Raw genomic sequence first — 17,803 nt, 5'->3', positions numbered from 1 at the left:
TCTCGTTGGCTGTTCTCAACTAATCCTCAAATTCCTCGCCGGCCCAGAAAACAAAGTCGTGGGAGGTCGGAGCAGGCCCCCAGCTGTCTTGCCTGCTGTGCCCATCTTACCCTGCACAAGTACAGCTCCAAGCATCCGCCTACCCAGACTACCGGGCCTGATGGTATATGAGCTGAAGGAACCTGGGAGTGCGACCAAGTCCCTAGCAGTCCCCTCTGAACATGTCGGGCCGACCTCACTCAGTCTATCGCTTTCTTCCAGCACACGAGCTAAGTCTACCGCTACCATTCGATTGCCCACTGCCACCCCTCCCGCCTCCAGTCTGGCCCTCTCCATTCTTGCCACACCTGGGACCGCGGGCTTCCGACCGTCGCTAGTCCGACTCGAGCAACCGTCAGAAAGATACTTTTGGACCTCTACCTATAGCGGTTTCCAACTATAGCATCCGGCCTCGCTTTTGCCCGAATCTGGACAGCGGCTGGCGGTGTAGGCCATGGGCATGCCCCCCAGCATGTTACTCTCAGCCCTACCTACCTACTGTGGTAACCCGTGTGCCACGACCCACCGACTTGTATCCGACCCTCTGAACCTGGATGCGTGTGCGACTTGCCTGCTGCCCTGCATACCCGCCGACCGACTCTACCGTAGATACTCCACCGCTCCTCCAGGCTATGAATATGATGCGAAGCCCCAATGCAGTGCACTGTCCACATCGCCTTCCTCGGGGACGGTGCACGCAATGACACACCCCGACCAAACCGACCAACAGAGATAGAAGAACTACGCTGAAACATTTGTCTGCCAAGCTTGCCCCCTAACCCGGATCACCTGCTGCCGCCCTCTACTATGATTTGCAAACCGCACATGGAGACGGAGATGCGAAAGCATCCCTGCCTTTCCACCTTACCCACCTTAAAGCTCTTCCCGGGCCCTTCCTCTCCAGCCTTCTAGCTTAAGATCGTTTCCGCAGACTTCCAATTGCACTACTCTAGACCATCTCCACAAGGACTGTCTTTCACCTTATCCCTCCATTCAATATCTATCGCGTGCCTTCAGCATACCCTACACATCCCCAGTCCCTTACGCAACCTCGATGCTACCCGTTCCCAAGCCGACCGCCCGTCAGCCTCGCAAATGGACACTGGAAGAAGATCGCAAATTGCGAGAGGAAGTCGAAGCACAAAGTGCGTCTTCTTGGTCAACTGCTTACTTGTATACTGCCATTGGAAGCTGACCTAAAGGCCACAGGAAGTGAGGGCGAAGTGAAGGATTGGTGAGACAACCTGGAATATCCAGACTCTCCCCCTCAGCGAGCTGACAGGTGCCATCTGCGCAGGTGTCGCATTGCCGCAAAGTTGCCTGGGCGAACCAATAAGGATTGTCGCAGTAAGGCCGCTTTCGACCTTTCCCCTCGCCCACGTAATGTCCATGTCCAGAGACTAATGTCATTCTCATTGTAGAAAGGTGGCTTAATTCGGTCGCTGGAGGCTTGAAGAAAGGCCAATGGTCAAAGAGTGAAGACATACAATTGGCACGGGGTGTGGAACAGTATGGGCAAAGGTACTTGGCACCCAAAATCTCTTGCCATTGAGTATATTCTGACTGTTAGGATCGCTTGAAGGTGGACAGTGAGTCGGACATTACACGGAGAGGCTCAAAGCCACTTCATAGACACTGATGAAATCCAGCTGGTCGCCGAACTGGTCGGTTCCCGAAGTGCAGACCGTAAGCGCCTCGCCAGCCGTGACGAACAATGGATTAATCCCAAGCAGAATGTGCGAAACGGTGGCAACAGTCACTCGACCCCGAGCTGGATCGGAGTGAGTGGCGAGAGAGCGAGGTGAGATTCCGGTCAATCTATGTCAGACGACAAAGGCGACCACTTGCCTTTACTAGTCTATTAGCTTCTGACGGTTTTCCCGGTAGGACCAACTTCTTATCGAAGCCGTGCAGCGTTTAGGACGCCATTGGAAAGATATACAGGAACGTCACTTTCGAGGACGGTCGAAGAATTGCATCAAGAACCGGTCAGTTCGCCGTCTTTCCGACTCATACCAATTCTCCGGCTGACATTTCATTTCAGCTACACCGTAATCATGCGGAGGTACCAGAATGCCGGTATCACATTGCCTGGAAGCACAGGAGGATCCGAGCCAGGCACTCCTAGCCACCGCTTCTCTGCCTATTCAGCCCAAGATGAAGAGCCATTGCATTATCCGGAGAATATGTATGACGATCTTTTGACGACCCACACACAAGTCTCGACGCCCGATACCCATCACTCTTGGTCCATGGACGAAGAGCCTTTCGGCAACTGGTCATCCCCGCAACCATTTGGCATGGCCCCCACCGCTCCCACCACCGACTTCAGATTCGCTCAACAGCTTCACACGCCCGTGACAGTTGCAGCGCACTGGGGCTGGACAACCACATCTATGGAGCCTGGATCAATAATTCCCATGGCCTCCCCGACAGCTTTCCCACCAGGCTTCGCACATCAAACCCCAACGTACGGTGCAAATCCCGTTGGCCAGGGCACAGTCGCGCAAGTTCGGAGTCCACAAAGCAGCCATCCTGCAGCCAACTATCGTACTGTGAGCTACAGTATGCGAGGTCCTACCAGTTCGCCGGGATTGGTCAACGCTATACCCTATCATGATTCAACACCTATGAGCAGAATGGAGGGCGAGCACCGCTATCGCTATTGAACGGTCGGCCCACAAGTATCATATTGGTTGTTGGACCTGACGCCGTCTCGCATATACCGGAGCTTAAATCTGGGTCCAGCGCTCGCATCCGAGTCTTGTTGACCTCCACAGGGTGGGACCAGAAAGAGCTCCCAGATCTTCAACAGGTTGCACTTGAGCTACGATTGCCGGCTGGTTGACGTGGGTCCCGTCCTGCTAACTAGACTCTTCTCCAGAGACTCCGTTGTTTCAGAATTCCTACGCCGTGCCGGCCCATCCCCCGGGGATCGCGGGTCTCTTAGACCCTTCGGCCTAGTCCTCAGCGCTGCGTATGCATGCGCCGAGATCGCCTATTAAATCGTATCCCGGCCCGTGGCGAGCTCCGGACACTTCAGTTATCACCCACCCCGGCGTAGCTTGCTTTTCGACTGATGGACCTTATACGACCTACCTGAGTCCAGCGCAGAAGCCACTGCCAGGCCTTACCCGGACTACTCGCATTGCCTTCTCAACTTAGCATCGGCTGGGAGATGCAGGTTTAAGCAAACTTAATCAACCGAACCGAACCGAACCGAACCAAGACGGGACGGCACGGTGCAAGCGTGTTATCTAGTGGAGAGGCTATGAAGTTGGTGTTTGTAGGCTGCAGTTGATCGACCGCCATTTCTTGGGCCATGCATCCAACAACTGCTTCGACGATTTTCCACCGCGGCGCTTTCACGACAGGTTACAGGGTTGGCAGAGAGTCTTTGGAGCCTCCGCAGCTGCTTCTTGCTATTCCCCCATCCGGGACCCCGCCAATGTGTTGGCGAGAAGGCAACACGTGTTGCGGCTGCGTTGGGAACATTGTGCATGTACATGGGATCTTGCGGGATGGGTGAGCACCTGTGGCTTGGGGTTAGGGACGGCACGCAACAACGCTTGGATGCAGACTGCACCGATTCTGTGAGCGTTGGCGTCTACGTACGTAAGCATCACTGGGCATCCTGGACCAATTGGGAGGAAGTATATGACACCTCCCCGCACGACGGAACATGTATAATGCATGGGAACGGCAGATATGAGACAGGGTTATAAACTGTACAGTTAGCATGGCAGATCGAAGATCGCGGGCTTCTGAAGGCCGTCCAAAAGCCTAGGCATGATTCAGTGGTCTGGGAAAAAGGCACCGCTGCTGGCAGTTTTCATGGGTACAGTGCAGGCTCTCCTTCACCACAAACACTGCTCGGCGTGAGACTGCCTACCGTCGACAGACTTGAGGTTGACGTACTCAAGGTGATAAAAGAGGAAGATGATGCTGGCATGCACGCTCCTTGACAGACCTGTTGTGTCTTTACGGTACGTATTCCTCCAGGAGCCGCAAGACAAGGCGCAGTCCCTCCACGCCCCATGCAGGCCATGCAGCAGGCCCACGCAGTCGATGGATGGACCATGGCAATCCTTCCTGCATGGCTTTTTTGGCTGCCACGCGAGAGGGGTTTCCCGTGGCCGGTGAAGCTTCAAGGCCAGTACTTACACAGTACAGAAGTGACAGGGCACGGGCTGAGTGCATGGTAGGCATGTAGGCTCATCATCGTTCGTCCGCAGTTACTTGTAGGTTAGGTAGGCGGTAGGTATGCCCTCCGTATGCTTGAATGCTTGCAGGAAGGGAGGCCGCGAATCTCGCACCGATGGCTGACCGGTACCGTTCTAAGTAAGGCGCGCTGGGTGGACGGGGAACGGGGAAAGGGGAACGAGGAACGAAGGGGGCGGGAGGGTCACGGTTGTGAACATGGTCATTGCCAATACCACGGTCATGGTCACGGACACGGCCACAGACACGGTTATTCATGGTCATCATGGTCATTCATGGTCTGGAATCTGGATCACGGTCACGATTGGTGAAATGGGCGACTCGAGAAGGGTGAGTGCAGTGGGAGTACGGCCCGGGGAAAAGCCAAAGGTTCCCTTCGAAGGTTTGCGAACGTTGGGTGGCTGAAAAGCCACATGTACTCCGTACACGTATGGCCCTTAACAGGCTGTATTAATGTTTCCATAAGTACGGAGTACTGTTGTGAGCACACACACAGTACTCAGTATGGAGTACGTGCAGAGTGCTGCAGGGCGCAGACCGCATACCAATCTCTGTACAGCTTCATGTCCAGCGGTCATCGTCTTACGCAAGAACCCTGGAAGAAATAATGACGATTCGCCAATCAGACCCAGGGGATTTCTTGTTGTTCCCTGGCTGTCTGCTCTCCTGTTAATCATCAACCTGGGATGAGCAGGGTCAGATCACTCGCTGGGCGCCTTGTTGGATCTGATAAAGTACATGTTTGAGCTGCAGGCATTATCATTACATATTGCAGGCAGAACATTAGTGGGGTCATGACCTGGCAGAGCACGTCCAGTCCTTCCAGTCTCCACCGTCTGGGTGTGCACGCATGGGCCATAACCATATCCGTGGTCAGTACGACGAGGGTCGTCGTGTCGTTTACGGTTTCGGATAATGGACAAGGCGGCCCAGGGTGGTAGAGGAATACGATGCCTGAACCCATCATCAACCATGACCCTTTCACGATCCACGGTCCATGGGGCCATGATGATGGTCTGCCCGCGGCTTAGGTCGAGAATGGCTGGCGGAATGAGTCGCAACTGGATCGGATTTGTTGTTTTTGCATGCATCATCTTCATGACACAGTACGGTCCTCAGCAGAGAGACGGCTTTCCGATGTCCGATTGCTACTGTTGCCGCGCCTCTTACCCGCATCATCCACATCGGCGAGGTGAAGAAAGCGAACCTTGGAAGAGCGATCGCGGCTGCATGCTCTATAGGCGGTTTCCCAGAGCAGCCAATTAGGTATCCCTCCCGACTTCCTTGCAGAGCGATACATATCTTGCTTATCTAGGGAGAGGTGAAGGACTCAAAACTGCTGCTGCTCTTGGCTTCTTGTTGCCTTGTGAACAGTCCGGTAACGGCCTGCCTGCGAGGCATTGACAACACCCCGTTATAGCCCCAGGTGAACGCGTCAATACCTACAGTAGGTATTGCGCTATGAACCGTGCAGGGACATTGCGTACCATGAGTCAGCGGCCGGTAGAGGTAGTTAGACTACCCTATACCAATGTAGAAACGAACCGAACATATTCGTCCTTTCTCCGCGGCACCTTCCGCTTAGCAATGGTCAAAGGCGAAAGAGCAACGAGACGGCTTGAATGCCTACGACTAATCCAGTGAACGGTACCTACGAGGTTGGACCGGCGGATGCTGATCCTCTGATTCGGTTCACTGTCTGCTTCTATTGAAACAAGACAATGTGTCAGCACCAGCTGACGTTGATTGATTCCAAATGGACCAGAATTTGTCATTGTAGCTTGCCCGCTCACTTGCAGTGGGTGGCCTTATTGCTTTATCGATTCCCAGCGACAGAAGGTGGCCATGGATTGCCCTGTTTCTACCCAGGAAGGAAATGATCTTGTGAATGTTCTATTGATTCGCAATTTCGAGATCAAGCCGAACTTGGTTGACCTTACGCCCCAGATTCGAGGGGTTTGTTTCAGCTATTGATAGACACACACACCCAGTGAAGTCCCAGTCCCTGAGATTGAAAACCGGATTCTGGAAAGTCTATATGCTTACTGTGTATCACGAGGTTAACTCATACCAGACCGCCACGTTATCTGCCTATTGTGAGGTCTGGGGAACTTCCAGGAGGCAAACAGACCACGCGTGGAAAGAGTGGACAAGGATTTGCTGTGTGCTTCAGGTGCACTTTCCAAAGGCCTTCACGCTGCAGCTCCTTTGGAGACCCCCGAGCTCGAATGTACCGTGGAAGGGAACTGCTTGTAGGACCTATTCACCAGTAGAGAGTGCCAGTGTCTAGCGGACCAGCGCCTATGGTGTCGAGTCAACGAGGAGAATCCCCCAGCTGAAAGCCCCCCTCAACTTCCATCCGAGGCGCAATAATGCGGACACCCGATACATTTCGTGGAATTGGGGAGCGGCACTGTTCCGCCTGTGTGGCGGGTTGTCAAGTATGATCAGTCATGGATGCCCCTATGCCCTTTCATCTTCACCTGGACCGGAAAGATGGGCTTTGTAATCATCCCACAGTTTGTGAACACTCTTTCCGCAGCACTTAGGCCAGAAAGTGTCCTCGTCGTACTCGCAACCTCTTAAACCGTCGTTGATGCTCCTCACAATATCGGCGCCATGCTCTTCCTCGAGCCACTCCAAGAAGTATGCCGTCTTTTCATATCCCGAATCCCAGTCGCAATCTGCCCGTCTCTTCCAATGGGGCGGGGCGTATCCCGCTTTCAACCTCACCCAGTCCGCAATCCCTTCAATGAGGCCGCCAGGCGCAGTGCCATTCCCATCGTGCTGCCAACAGTGCACCATCTCGTGGATGATGACGCCCAGCATCTCCTCCTTCAGCCGACCTTCGGGAATCATGGCGATGTAACTCGTGTTGAGGTGGATTTCCTTGTGGTCTGAGTCAATGTCCAGTCCAGTGGTGTATGCCACACCGCCCATAGCACGCAGAGTCAGCGTGACTGAACGTGTAGATGGTATACAATGTGTCTTCAATCCGGTATACAACAGCCGCAGCACAGTGTCAACAGCGTCCTCAAGGGCGGTTGAAGCGTGGAGTAAGCGTAGAAACGACCGACAGCCCGAGCAGGAGAGGTCTCGAAGCTCAAGTCGGAGAAGAGGTTTGCGATTCGGCCTCACCTTTGGGTCGTCGGTACTGGGGGAGGTGCCGGCATCTTTCCGAGTTGGATCCGGTTGGGGGAGTGTGGATGGAGGAAGTGCAGAAGGTTGTGGTGCCTCCGCAGCCGGAGACACTGTTTGGAAGTAGGTGGATGTAGGCGGCGACTCCATTTTGTTACAGGCTAAACCACGCTTAATAATGGCGAAGGGGTTCAAGTGTTGTGAAGTAAACAACAAGGTGAGGGAGGAAGCACAAGCTGGGCCCTGGTGTGGAAAAGAGGGGCGGCCGACTATCGATAAGACACAAGGGTCGATTTTTCCTTCCACCACACCTGCAGTGACATTCACCTGGACGTCAAAAAATGGAACGCTACCTAAGTTGAACGATAAGAAGTGTTCGTCTAAATGGTATCGCTCGGCAGTATTCAACCCTCTGCCATGGTATTTCTATGCCCTACATTCTATTGTCGCCATACATTCCTCAGCACCTAACAGCACTGCCAAGCGTCGTGTTGCGCCGTGTTTGGTCTCCATGACCGTCATCAGTTCGAATTGGAAGATGTACTCTTGAAAAACTGCGGAAATATGGTTCGTAACTGCGACAGATGTCGTATATGATACTGGCAAGCCGGGTGAGGTGGATCGGGGTCCACATCATCCAGAAGATGGACGGCATTCCAGCCTCGAGCATGGGCAGCTTTCGTGTTCAGGTAGGAATCGTCTTCGGTCGTATTAGTGGCCATTTCGGCGATGGTCTTAGATGCTAGCTAGACTCACCGACGAAGTAGCAGTTCTGGTTCGACTTGACACCGGCTTCCCTCATGGCCTTGTCATACATCTCCGGGTGAGGTTTACAGTAGAATTTCTCAGAGCCGTAATCACAGTACGTTATCCCTTCGAAGAGATCGTCAACCTGAAGGAGTCTAACTACGCGTTTGCCATGGGTAATGTAGGCATTGGTGAACAACCATAGCCGAATCTTGCTTGTATCAATGTCCTCCAGTAGAGCACGCAGTTGTGGGTCAGGCTTGATGACATCTTCCAGAGGTAGCGCATCATCCACCTTCCGGTTGTAATCCAGCGCATCCACCTTGTGGTGACGGACAAGACCTTCTATTGCCAGGCCGTACTCTTTGTAATATTTGTAGTGGAGCGCATTCGCCTCTTTCTGTGAGAGCGAAAGGTGGGTCTGGAAGTATTCATCTAGAGGACTCAGAGAACTGACAACCGGAGATTGAAAGAGAAACCTGTTCATATTCATGGAGGCGGATTGACCTACCTATCAACTCTGACATCATGTGTTGAATATTCGTGCCTTTGTAGAATGGGTCAGTAACGTCAAGAAAGATTGAACGTTTAACCACGCACTCTTTGGATATAACTTGATGGGTTAGCCACGTGATATATGAGCCTTCCAAGGTTCGAACCACTTACACAGTTGTCTATGTCGAAAAAGAATACCGGTTTCTCATCTTCGGCCATTGCAGAGGGAGTCATGACTCCTGATACTTGCTTTGTGGAGAGCCGGAACGAAGCTAGAACAGCAGACAGTCAAAGCGTGAACTCGTGTGTGAACTAAGGGTCAGTAAACGCAGGAAAACAAGCGCAGGTTCGGAAGTGCAGCGGAAGATTGACGAACAAGCAACAAAAGTGATTCTGTTTGGAAGAGTGAAAGTCACCTCCCGAGGTCCCCTGACTAAGCGCCCATGGACGAAAAGGGAGAGGCGCCTGGTTGTGCCAAGACGGGTCGTCGTCTTCGCCAGTCCTTCCCACCACCCATCGCTTCTAACCTTGGAAGATTCCTTCCTCCACCCAACCCCTTCCTTTCCTACGTTCGAGTTGCATTATTTGACAACCATGAGCCGCATTTGTACATGCAAACGGAGACTCTAGCAGGCTGATTGACCGGCCTTGAGCTCTTGTTGTACGATATTGAGTGTTTGGCACAGCGGATACGCGCATTTTAGCCATGTCCTCGATCGACTTCGCAACCGCGCCTCAGCTGAATGGCAACGGTCTCGTTGCGAATAATGCGCGTCGAGAAGCTGAATTTTTGGACAAGCTCCTCCAGATCAGAAACGAGGTGCTCACTGACAAGCATCCGCGGATCAAGCTTCCGCCCGCTGTATTAGAGGAGCTCGCGCCGTCTACTTCCACCCAACTGTTCGCAGACTCTCTGAATCGTACACCCCGCGGTGGACAGCCCCAACAACAGCACCTCCTCCCACCCCGCCCGGAAACCGCGGCTCAGCACGCTTCATCCTCCACGACTTACAGTTCTCCTTCGCATGTCCCACGACCTACACCTCCCAAGCCCTCCTCGTCAGGGATCGATCCTGTTCTGCTCACCAAGTCTGACCATCTCATCAGGGCTGAGCTCCAGCTCAAGAGGCAACATATTGAGCGAACGCTCAGGGACCAGCTTGACAAGAAAGGGCGCGCTGCGTTCGCGGAAGACCGAGAGACATATCTCGACGTAGACGACGTGTTGACAAAAGCTCAAGCGTTGGTGCCACCTGTTTCAGGCCTCAGCACGGCTGCTGTAGACAGCGAAGGGAGCACCTCGTTCGACGAGAATTCATACTACTCTAGCCAGGCTAACAGTTGGTCGCATGGCGAACACTCTCCCATTCGATCTCCTCACAGTGCTAATGCAGATGGAACGCTTCCTTCTCACGCACAGCAATCGTCTACTGAGGCACTGACTGCAGCAAGCGCCACCGACCACGCCGGCTCTGCGCAAGCCCAGCCGACAGTAATAGACCTTGACGAAGAGCCGTATGAGCCCGCCGAAGACATAGAAATCTATGAGCCCGAGCCTATCGTCGATCTGGACCAAGATGAGTCGGATTATTCTCCTCCACCCGCTGCTACTGGCCCAAGTGAGTCGGCCCGTAAAGGGCGGCCCCGAGTTCGTGGAGCGGAAGCCAGCAACACTGGGTAAGATATTTCGTTGTCTTTTCGTTAGTCTTTTCCTCTCTGCTACCTTTCCCTTCCGCGGCCTCCTATATCTGAAGATACAGCGAAACTGTATCTGGGACAGTCCTCCGGGGTTGCGGAGGGCAAATAACAGTCGGCTTCCATGTGGGCCAACTTCGATTCAGTGGCCTCTCTTCCCGGTCGTACTTGCATAATGGTGCCTTGAACTTTGCCCCCTCTCTGCTGACAATAGCTAGGTCAAGGCGCCAAAGCCCTGCAGGCCATCCGGCACCGATACAAAATCCCCGAAAGCGTAGGAGAGCCGAAGTGCGAGAGGAAAGAAGACGTCAACAGGGAAGCAAGCGTGCTGTGCGGTCCCCGGAACCGTATATCAAGGAAGAGCCCCAATCCCCTCCCATGGCTGGCTATCCAGATTCGCAGCCGAATAAACGAAGAGCCCTGCAAGTCTCTCTGATGGAGTCCGAATCGTCTTCGACAAGAGGCGGCAGGATGCAGCCAATCCATTACCAAGACCTGGAGCATTCGCCGCGCTCCTATCGCCCGTACGATGAGGCCCAGTCACCCACCGTCGTTCACGCGCCACCACGGATCCTGGAACCCGACGACCAGGATCTGCGACGTGTCGCCAGCCTTCAGCATGCGCGTCGACCATACTCTCCTCGAGCTAGGGAGGTGTATCCTGCCGTTGAGATGCGTCCGGTTCGCGCAGCGTCTCATGCCTTTGCCGACCGTCCACCAGAGCCTATGTACGGCGAAGTTTCCAGGCACCCTTCGGTTGCACCGCGCATTCTGCGGGAGCGCTCTCGATCCCCGGCTCGGGAGTATCTGCCTCAGATGCACTCGCCAGGACCCATGGCACCCCCTTCGCGAACCATTGTGGTGGACCAGTACGGCAACCGGTACTACGCCGCACCGATGGACGTGCGGGAGTCGGTCGTGCCGCTGAGGAGGATGGAAGCTGAAGCGTATCATGAGCGTGCCGTCACCCGGGAGCCGACAATGCGGGGCCCCACGCGCGATGTCTATGGGGACGAGGGCGTGGTGAGGATGCCCCCGCCCCCGCCCCCGCCTCCCCGTAGGTACGTTGAAGTTCTGGATAGCGATGTCATGGAGGCTCGGCCCTATGGTATGCGGGAGGCCTCGCGGCGACCCCTGGAGGTGGACTACGCGGGGCCGGGAGTAGTTGAGCGGCGGCCCATTGTGCAGTACGAGGAGGTGGGACCTCGGCGTGACTATGTTCCTTCAAGAGCATACAGCGTGCGACCGGAGGTGGTACGACGCGAAGTAGCGGAAGAGTACGTGCCTTTGCGCCATGGGAGCATGGCACCTAGACCTGTGTCTGTAGCTGGGCCACGCTACCGAGAAATCAGTGTGGCGCATCCGGAGCTGCCGCACGAGGCGGGCCGGTATACGTATAGCCAAGCACCGCAGAGCAGACGATATGTGGACGAGGCGGCCACGGAAGGGGTTTATCGCTATTGAGACGCCACTGCACGAAAGGAGGTGGATGAGTGAGGTTGGAGCGTTGGACTTGGGTCATCGCCTGTAGATCATGACAGGCTATCAATCTGGATAGCTGTAACAGCTTGGTCAGTAATAGGAGCTAGCATAAGAGCATGGTAGCGACTGAGTGGAGCAAGGCGATGGAGAGGTCGTTGGATAGCACGGACAGTGTACAGTGTAATCATGATGGCTCAAGCGAAGCAGTTGTCTGCATATGGGTATTTGAGGCAGGTGGTTAGCGAGTTTCTTATCATGCAAGGGGAGGCTGGAGCACTAGCATAATCCAGGCTACATGGTAGCACTCACGTCTACTCGGACCGAAGGATGAACTATAAGTAAGGAGTAGAGGTGCGGGGTAAGGGGGGCGATGTACGAGACGTGGATAGATGTATGTCTATGTATGTCTTTTGCACGGAGGGGGTGAAGAGTGTCATCACGATGACTGGCGTATACACTATCTGGACAGGGAACCGAGGAATGCATTGGGAAGTCGGGAATGCGTGAGAAGCAACCGTCCCAACCGCGATGTGATGTGGGCTCTCTCAAGGGGAGATGCAAATTCATAGTCGCCTCCAATTCCCTCCAATGCCCTCCAATTCCCTCCAATTGCTGCATCACCGTGTCTGTGTAGATTGGAGAGAGGTCTCTGTTGGTGATGGCAGTGCAGTACTAGCGAAGATGATGCAACCTGCAAAGTCTCCGGTGCAGGTGGTGGTGGAGCCCGGGCGGTAGAAGCCCGCCATACCCGATTTGGCAAGGCGCGGGGAGGGGGACGCGCACCGCCCGCCAAGCCGACGAAACAGAAACAGAAACACAGAAAGAGAGACAAGGAAGGCGAACGAGGAGGAGGAGAAGGAGAGAGGAGAGACCAGAGGCCAGAGACCAGAGACTGAAGCCTTTCTCCTCCCTGTGCATCACGGAAACGCAGCATATACGCAACATTACTCTGTACGCAGGACTGTATAGATACATATATTGTACCTAACAGGTGAGGTCACTTGAATACTGGCACCCGCCCCGTGCTTGCCCTCGATGCCCGCCGCCAAGAAAACTGCCAAGCGCCGCCTCTGATTCGCTGGCTCCCCGAGTGCACTGTCTCGCTCTGCTCTCCAGCGCTCTCTCGCTCTCCTCTCTCGCTCTCTCGCTCTCTCTTTCCATTTCCTCTCTCGCTCTCCTCCACCACCACCACCTCCTCCTCCTCTCCACGTCGCCCGCCTCCACCCCTCCGGGCGCTACCATGCACAAGATATCAAACTTCACCGGCCAGGCCCGTCATGGATGGGAAAACATGAAGCCCGCCGCCGGCTTCCCCTTCTCGCGCTCCAACCACGAGATACCCGTCGCCGCTCCCCACATGAAGCGTCCGTCAACCGCTTCCGCCCCATCCGGCCCATCCGCCGCCATCCCCCCAGGCACCCACGTCAACCTGTCCTTCAACGTGCCCTTCTCCTCCAACCTCGCCGGCCCGGACGTCGAAGACATCATCTGGGCCAGCCCTGGCGCCCAGGCTCGCTGGACCCATCCCGAAGGCACCCCAGACAACACTCCCATCCACAAGCTGCCCGTACACGCCCAGAATGTCGAGAACCTGCGCCTCATGTGCAGAGACCTCACCGAAGCGAGCGACGGACGCATCGTCGCCACCGTCGTGTCTGCCGAGTCCAAACCGCTGCCCGGCCTGCAGCGCGGTCCCCTCCGAGCTCTGGTCACCAATGTCTGCCTCTCTGGCGAGGTCGAGCTCGTCAACCAGACCAGGAGCAGGATTCTCGCTACAAACCCCATCGCAATGGTGCTTTTCCCCCTGTGCCCACGTCACCCCATGATGGCCTTGCTGACCTCCACCACAGCGCTCTTCGTCCGTCGACATTGATTCCGATCTCATCATCGACCGCGCTTCGGGCATGATCAAGGCCCCCATAATAAAGCAGCTCGACCAGATCGCCGAGTACACCAAAGCTGACATGTTCCTGCTGACCCCGAAGCAGCTGAAGGACATGGAGTCGGCGAGCTTCAACGGCACGCTGGACACAGGCCTCGACTCCCGGCTGAGATGCGCTGTATATGGAGACATGGAGACCATGGAGCACGCCAAGACGCGTGTCCTCATCATGATCGACCAAATCGTGAGTTTGCTCGACCTGACCAGCGCGAAACCAGCGGGTGGGCCTGCCTGCGTCAGCGCACTGGACTAATTTCGTCACAGCTGATGCGACACGTGGATAGCATGAAGCTCGAGCTAACAATGCACACCCTCATCTGCGGGCGCGGCCGCAAGAACATCAAGCTGATAGAATCGGCTACAGGCACCGCCATCTACTTCCCGCCGCCTTTCCCTCGCCTCTTCAACTATGTGCCGCCTGGTGCCCGACGGAGGGAGCCCGACCACATCTTCATCACGGGAAAGGACGAACAGAGCATCTTACGGGCAAAGGCCAAGCTCAACGACCTTGTCGTGTCCACCAAGGTGTTCGTCAAGCCCGTCATGGTGACGGAGATGAAGCTAGATGCCATCATCCTGGAACGACTTGACAAGGTCCGCAAGATCATCGAGAACAACGGTTCCTATATCTTGTTCCCCCCTCTAGGGTTGCAGCGCGGCGTGGTCCGGGTGCAAGGCACAGATGTCCTGCATGTTGAGCGGACCATCCGCGAGCTGATGGCTCTCGTATGCACACCCTTTGCCACTGGCGCTCTAGCCCTACTAACTGTTCCCAGGCTGGTCAATTTTACAGCGCTTCTTGGATGATTACCCATCCCGACCCCACCCAGCGACCCCCTACCCCTGCTGATGTTCGTGCCATGCTGTCGGATATATGCATCAACTCTGGGGCCGAGGTCAGCTTCGAGAAGTTGAACTTCCATATCTACGGATCCGATGATGCCGTCAAGGCCGCCATGATGATTATCAGCAATATCCCCTTCGTCAAGAAGTCGCAGTATACCATGAGCGTAAAGATAGAGCTGGCCAACGAGCACAAGGAGTTTGTCAGTGGCAAGAAGAACGGTAAGATCAACAAAATCATGAGCCATAGCAGTGTCCAGATTGTATTCGACGTGTTCAACGAATACAACTTCTACATCGTGGTCCGTGGCTCTCAGTACGAGGCCACCAAAAACGGACTGGATCTGGTGGAGCAGGAAATGCCTGCTGCCATCTCCTTCCATGTTCCCGATCAGTACCACAAGCGCATCATTGGCATCGGCGGCTCCCATATCCAGCGCATCATGAAGAAGTACTCCGTCTTCGTCAAGTTCTCCAATGCCATGGACCGCGGCGGTTATGGCAAAGAAGATGACGACATCAAGGTTGACAATGTCATTTGCCGCACGCCGGCCCGTAACGCCCAGAACCTGGACCTGGTCAAGCAGGAGATCATGGATATGGTGGAGAAGGCCGATGCCGAGTTTGTCAGTGAGACTGTCAATATCAATCGCCTGTACCACAGGGAGCTTCTTGCCCGTCTGGACACGATTGATGAACTGGAGAAGAAGTACAACTGCAAAATCACCTTCCCCAGCACCGAGGAGGCCAGTGATACCGTTCTCATTTCAGGGCCTGAATATCAGGTTCCTTTCGCGGTTGACGAGATTCTGGTAAGTCTGCTCGCGAATATATGGAAGCATGGGACAGATGTGTTAACCTAGCACTAGGGCATGGTCCCAGAATCTCACGAAATTTCGTTTCCTGTCTCCGCGGAGCTAGGCGAGCACATTCGCTCGCCCGAGTTCAAGAGCGACATTCTGGACAAGCTGCGAGATCAGCATGTCGTTGAAGCCCATCTGAAAGACCCCCAGACGGAGACTGTCAATGGAAAAGAGGAGCGGATCGAGACTTTGCAACTCAGGTATACAAAGAACAACATTGGCGGCCTCAGGGACGCGGTGGAGTTTCTGATCAACCATTTGGTCATGCACGGCCTGGACACCAACACTGTACGCGGCACGATTCCCCGGCCCAAGTCCGACTCGTTCGAAGAATCCCTGCCCTTCTTTGAGAGCAAGTTACTACAGCACACGGGGCCCCCTGTGGAGAGCACGGATTCGCCCACGCGGTCCCACTTTGGCGACGACGAGCGTCCCGCTCTTCTGGACAGGCTCCGGAAACCAGGCAGTATGTCATCCTTCACCTCCATCTTCAATGGACGCAAGAACGGCACTCAATCCCCTGGGTCGCTTTTCAACTCTTCCGGATCTCTCTTCAAGCATGCCTCCAGCAACGCTTCCAAAGCTTCCCTTGTCAGCCTCGAATCCCAGGGCAGCGGCTATCGTAACAACCCATGGAACGATAGCGGCATCAACCTGACCGAGGAGGATCACCACACGGCCGGTTGGCCGATGGCCCCACCTCGGTTCGAAAACAAGTTTCCTTTCGGTCCATCACCTTCTGCGTTGCCTGGGGACGCAACCCCTAGATTTGACCCGCGCGGTTCCGTCGACAGTGGTCGCCCCAGCACTTCCCATTCTGCATCTGGATACCCGGCCCCCATTGGGCCTCCCCGTTAAATGATACCTATTTCCATGGGACTTGATATCTCGGTTTATGACACGGCCAAATACCCCCTCCGGTCCGTTATGTGCTATGCAGACGACACAACAAAAGGAATCATACCCATGTGTAACGTTCAAAGTACGTTTGTTGACTTGCAGTGCTTCTTCATAACTGTACCTCGGCCTTTGGTAGTCTTGTTTGGGTTTGCTTGTTCGCTCTCTTCTGGGATGCTTTTTCTGCTACGTTCTGGGCGTTCACATGCGATGATTCCCCCGGCGCCAAAAGAAATATACCATTTGTCGCTTTCTGATGTTTTAAGAGTCTTGACTACAACCGAGTGTGAGTGTACCAGGCAGGGTGGTTCCGTCACAAAGGTTCCCACTTGATCCGAAACTTTTGATAGAAACAAGTTGGGAAGTCAATAGATGGCATTCATACTCTCGAAAGAGGACTGATCTACAGGTGTGATAGTCGTGAAGGACATGATCATTAGGGGGACATATTACTTCTCTCTCTCCCTCCTGCGCAATGGTGGGTGTCTTGGCAGTGTAAGTCGCGCTTGGACCCACATGACGTCGGCTAACTCATCTGATTGCCTGTGAGTTGCCGAAGCTCACTTTTGTTACACTTCCAAACCATTATTGTTTTTTGACATTTCACGCAACCAACGCAATGGCAATGAAACCAGCGCTCCGTCCGCTTGTGCGACGCAGCTCATGTCTGTCTGTTCAGGCACGAGCAATTTCGCAGTGCACAGCGATGTCAGTATCGGCGAGGTGGTTGACAGGGTTAAAGGCCACCAGGAGCAGCTACACACGAGCTTCCGCTTCTGTGCTCTGCCACGATTGCGCGAAATGGGGGAATCCGAGGATACCGGCGCGGAGATGGTATGCGAATCCCGGTGTCGAGGAGAGTGCCGAGGGCAAGCCTAGCACGCTGTATGCTTTTGAAGATGTAGGTCCATTTTATCACTTCTTCTTCTTCTTCTTCTTCTTCTTCCTCCTTCTTTAACAGGAAGCCCAGGCCTCGACTAACAAACGTCCTCCACAGATCCAATCCCTCTCCACGCACCCCTCCCCGTCGCGCATCCTCATCGACGTCCGCGAACCCTCGGAACTCCAATCCACGGGCACCATCCCCACGGCCCTCAACATCCCCATCACCTCGCAGCCCGACGCCCTGCTCCTAGGCCCGGAGGACTTTGAAGACCGCTTCGGCTTCCCGAAACCGGGCACGGATAAGGAGGTGGTGTTCTTCTGCAAGGCGGGTGTGAGGTCGAGGGCTGCGGCCCAGATTGCCAAACGGGCTGGCTACGACAAGGTGGGCGAGTACCCGGGGAGTTGGTTGGATTGGGCCAAGAATGGAGGCGAGGCGGCGAAGGTGTAGTACTTGTACGATCGATCATCTTGGCATGTGGAGAGTACACTCCCACTCAATGATCATGGAATAGGAGGAGGGCATGGCTTGGCTTGGCCACCGTATTCTTGAGCATAA

General features: G+C 54.8%; 7 protein-coding genes across 7 annotated transcripts; 5 read left to right on the top strand and 2 right to left on the bottom strand.

Moving 5' to 3' along the window:
- Positions 1–944: 944 nt before the first annotated feature.
- Positions 945–2,863, top strand: EI97DRAFT_169574 (uncharacterized protein). Its single transcript, XM_033793407.1, has 8 exons — positions 945–1,184; positions 1,249–1,273; positions 1,337–1,386; positions 1,461–1,560; positions 1,622–1,725; positions 1,773–1,840; positions 1,927–2,027; positions 2,084–2,863. Exons 1-8 carry the CDS (start codon positions 1,094–1,096, stop codon positions 2,706–2,708), a joined length of 1,164 nt encoding a protein of 387 aa, XP_033656758.1. The 5' UTR covers positions 945–1,093; the 3' UTR covers positions 2,709–2,863.
- A 2,178-nt stretch (positions 2,864–5,041) lies between these two features.
- Positions 5,042–5,654, top strand: EI97DRAFT_169472 (uncharacterized protein). Its single transcript, XM_033793406.1, has one exon. It carries the CDS (start codon positions 5,176–5,178, stop codon positions 5,524–5,526), a length of 351 nt encoding a protein of 116 aa, XP_033656757.1. The 5' UTR covers positions 5,042–5,175; the 3' UTR covers positions 5,527–5,654.
- A 725-nt stretch (positions 5,655–6,379) lies between these two features.
- On the bottom strand, positions 6,380–7,659 carry EI97DRAFT_169470 (BSP-domain-containing protein). The gene has a single exon (XM_033793405.1). It carries the CDS (start codon positions 7,546–7,548, stop codon positions 6,724–6,726), a length of 825 nt encoding a protein of 274 aa, XP_033656756.1. The 5' UTR covers positions 7,549–7,659; the 3' UTR covers positions 6,380–6,723.
- Positions 7,660–7,761: 102 nt separating this feature from the next.
- On the bottom strand, positions 7,762–9,041 carry EI97DRAFT_430310 (pyrimidine 5-nucleotidase). Its single transcript, XM_033797650.1, has 5 exons — positions 8,812–9,041; positions 8,746–8,758; positions 8,657–8,692; positions 8,155–8,580; positions 7,762–8,098 (listed from the first exon to the last, which is right to left on the bottom strand). Exons 1-5 carry the CDS (start codon positions 8,857–8,859, stop codon positions 7,920–7,922), a joined length of 702 nt encoding a protein of 233 aa, XP_033656755.1. The 5' UTR covers positions 8,860–9,041; the 3' UTR covers positions 7,762–7,919.
- A 106-nt stretch (positions 9,042–9,147) lies between these two features.
- Positions 9,148–12,288, top strand: EI97DRAFT_430309 (uncharacterized protein). Its single transcript, XM_033797649.1, has 2 exons — positions 9,148–10,317; positions 10,554–12,288. The coding sequence occupies exons 1-2, from the start codon at positions 9,347–9,349 to the stop codon at positions 11,797–11,799; spliced, it is 2,217 nt and encodes a 738-aa protein (XP_033656754.1). The 5' UTR covers positions 9,148–9,346; the 3' UTR covers positions 11,800–12,288.
- A 477-nt stretch (positions 12,289–12,765) lies between these two features.
- On the top strand, positions 12,766–16,805 carry EI97DRAFT_412044 (uncharacterized protein). The gene is made up of 5 exons (XM_033796751.1): positions 12,766–13,609; positions 13,668–13,943; positions 14,024–14,485; positions 14,536–15,414; positions 15,472–16,805. Exons 1-5 carry the CDS (start codon positions 13,058–13,060, stop codon positions 16,321–16,323), a joined length of 3,021 nt encoding a protein of 1,006 aa, XP_033656753.1. The 5' UTR covers positions 12,766–13,057; the 3' UTR covers positions 16,324–16,805.
- Positions 16,806–16,888: 83 nt separating this feature from the next.
- Positions 16,889–17,790, top strand: EI97DRAFT_169377 (Rhodanese-like protein). The gene is made up of 2 exons (XM_033793404.1): positions 16,889–17,263; positions 17,360–17,790. The coding sequence occupies exons 1-2, from the start codon at positions 16,982–16,984 to the stop codon at positions 17,693–17,695; spliced, it is 618 nt and encodes a 205-aa protein (XP_033656752.1). The 5' UTR covers positions 16,889–16,981; the 3' UTR covers positions 17,696–17,790.
- Positions 17,791–17,803: the final 13 nt, after the last annotated feature.

The sequence above is a fragment of the Westerdykella ornata genome, assembly GCF_010094085.1.
Source record: "Westerdykella ornata strain CBS 379.55 unplaced genomic scaffold EI97scaffold_3, whole genome shotgun sequence".
NCBI lineage: Eukaryota > Fungi > Ascomycota > Dothideomycetes > Pleosporales > Sporormiaceae > Westerdykella > Westerdykella ornata.
This window is presented reverse-complemented; position numbering and strand designations above follow the sequence as displayed.

Excerpts from the sequence above, each read along its gene's own strand:
- EI97DRAFT_169574 (XM_033793407.1), top strand. The coding sequence starts at position 1,094 with ATGCTACCCGTTCCCAAGCCGACCGCCCGTCAGCCTCGCAAATGGACA. Across the intron at positions 1,185-1,248 it reads AGAGGAAGTCGAAGCACAAA|GAAGTGAGGGCGAAGTGAAG; the intron begins GTGCGTCTTCTT and ends TAAAGGCCACAG. Across the intron at positions 1,841-1,926 it reads GTGAGTGGCGAGAGAGCGAG|GACCAACTTCTTATCGAAGC; the intron begins GTGAGATTCCGG and ends TTTTCCCGGTAG.
- EI97DRAFT_169472 (XM_033793406.1), top strand. The coding sequence starts at position 5,176 with ATGGACAAGGCGGCCCAGGGTGGTAGAGGAATACGATGCCTGAACCCA.
- EI97DRAFT_169470 (XM_033793405.1), bottom strand. The coding sequence starts at position 7,548 with ATGGAGTCGCCGCCTACATCCACCTACTTCCAAACAGTGTCTCCGGCT.
- EI97DRAFT_430310 (XM_033797650.1), bottom strand. The coding sequence starts at position 8,859 with ATGGCCGAAGATGAGAAACCGGTATTCTTTTTCGACATAGACAACTGT. Across the intron at positions 8,581-8,656 it reads CATGATGTCAGAGTTGATAG|ATGAATACTTCCAGACCCAC; the intron begins GTAGGTCAATCC and ends TGAGTCCTCTAG. Across the intron at positions 8,099-8,154 it reads CCAGAACTGCTACTTCGTCG|ACGATTCCTACCTGAACACG; the intron begins GTGAGTCTAGCT and ends ATACGACCGAAG.
- EI97DRAFT_430309 (XM_033797649.1), top strand. The coding sequence starts at position 9,347 with ATGTCCTCGATCGACTTCGCAACCGCGCCTCAGCTGAATGGCAACGGT. Across the intron at positions 10,318-10,553 it reads GCGGAAGCCAGCAACACTGG|GTCAAGGCGCCAAAGCCCTG; the intron begins GTAAGATATTTC and ends GACAATAGCTAG.
- EI97DRAFT_412044 (XM_033796751.1), top strand. The coding sequence starts at position 13,058 with ATGCACAAGATATCAAACTTCACCGGCCAGGCCCGTCATGGATGGGAA. Across the intron at positions 13,944-14,023 it reads TCATCATGATCGACCAAATC|CTGATGCGACACGTGGATAG; the intron begins GTGAGTTTGCTC and ends ATTTCGTCACAG. Across the intron at positions 15,415-15,471 it reads TCGCGGTTGACGAGATTCTG|GGCATGGTCCCAGAATCTCA; the intron begins GTAAGTCTGCTC and ends ACCTAGCACTAG.
- EI97DRAFT_169377 (XM_033793404.1), top strand. The coding sequence starts at position 16,982 with ATGGCAATGAAACCAGCGCTCCGTCCGCTTGTGCGACGCAGCTCATGT. Across the intron at positions 17,264-17,359 it reads CGCTGTATGCTTTTGAAGAT|ATCCAATCCCTCTCCACGCA; the intron begins GTAGGTCCATTT and ends CGTCCTCCACAG.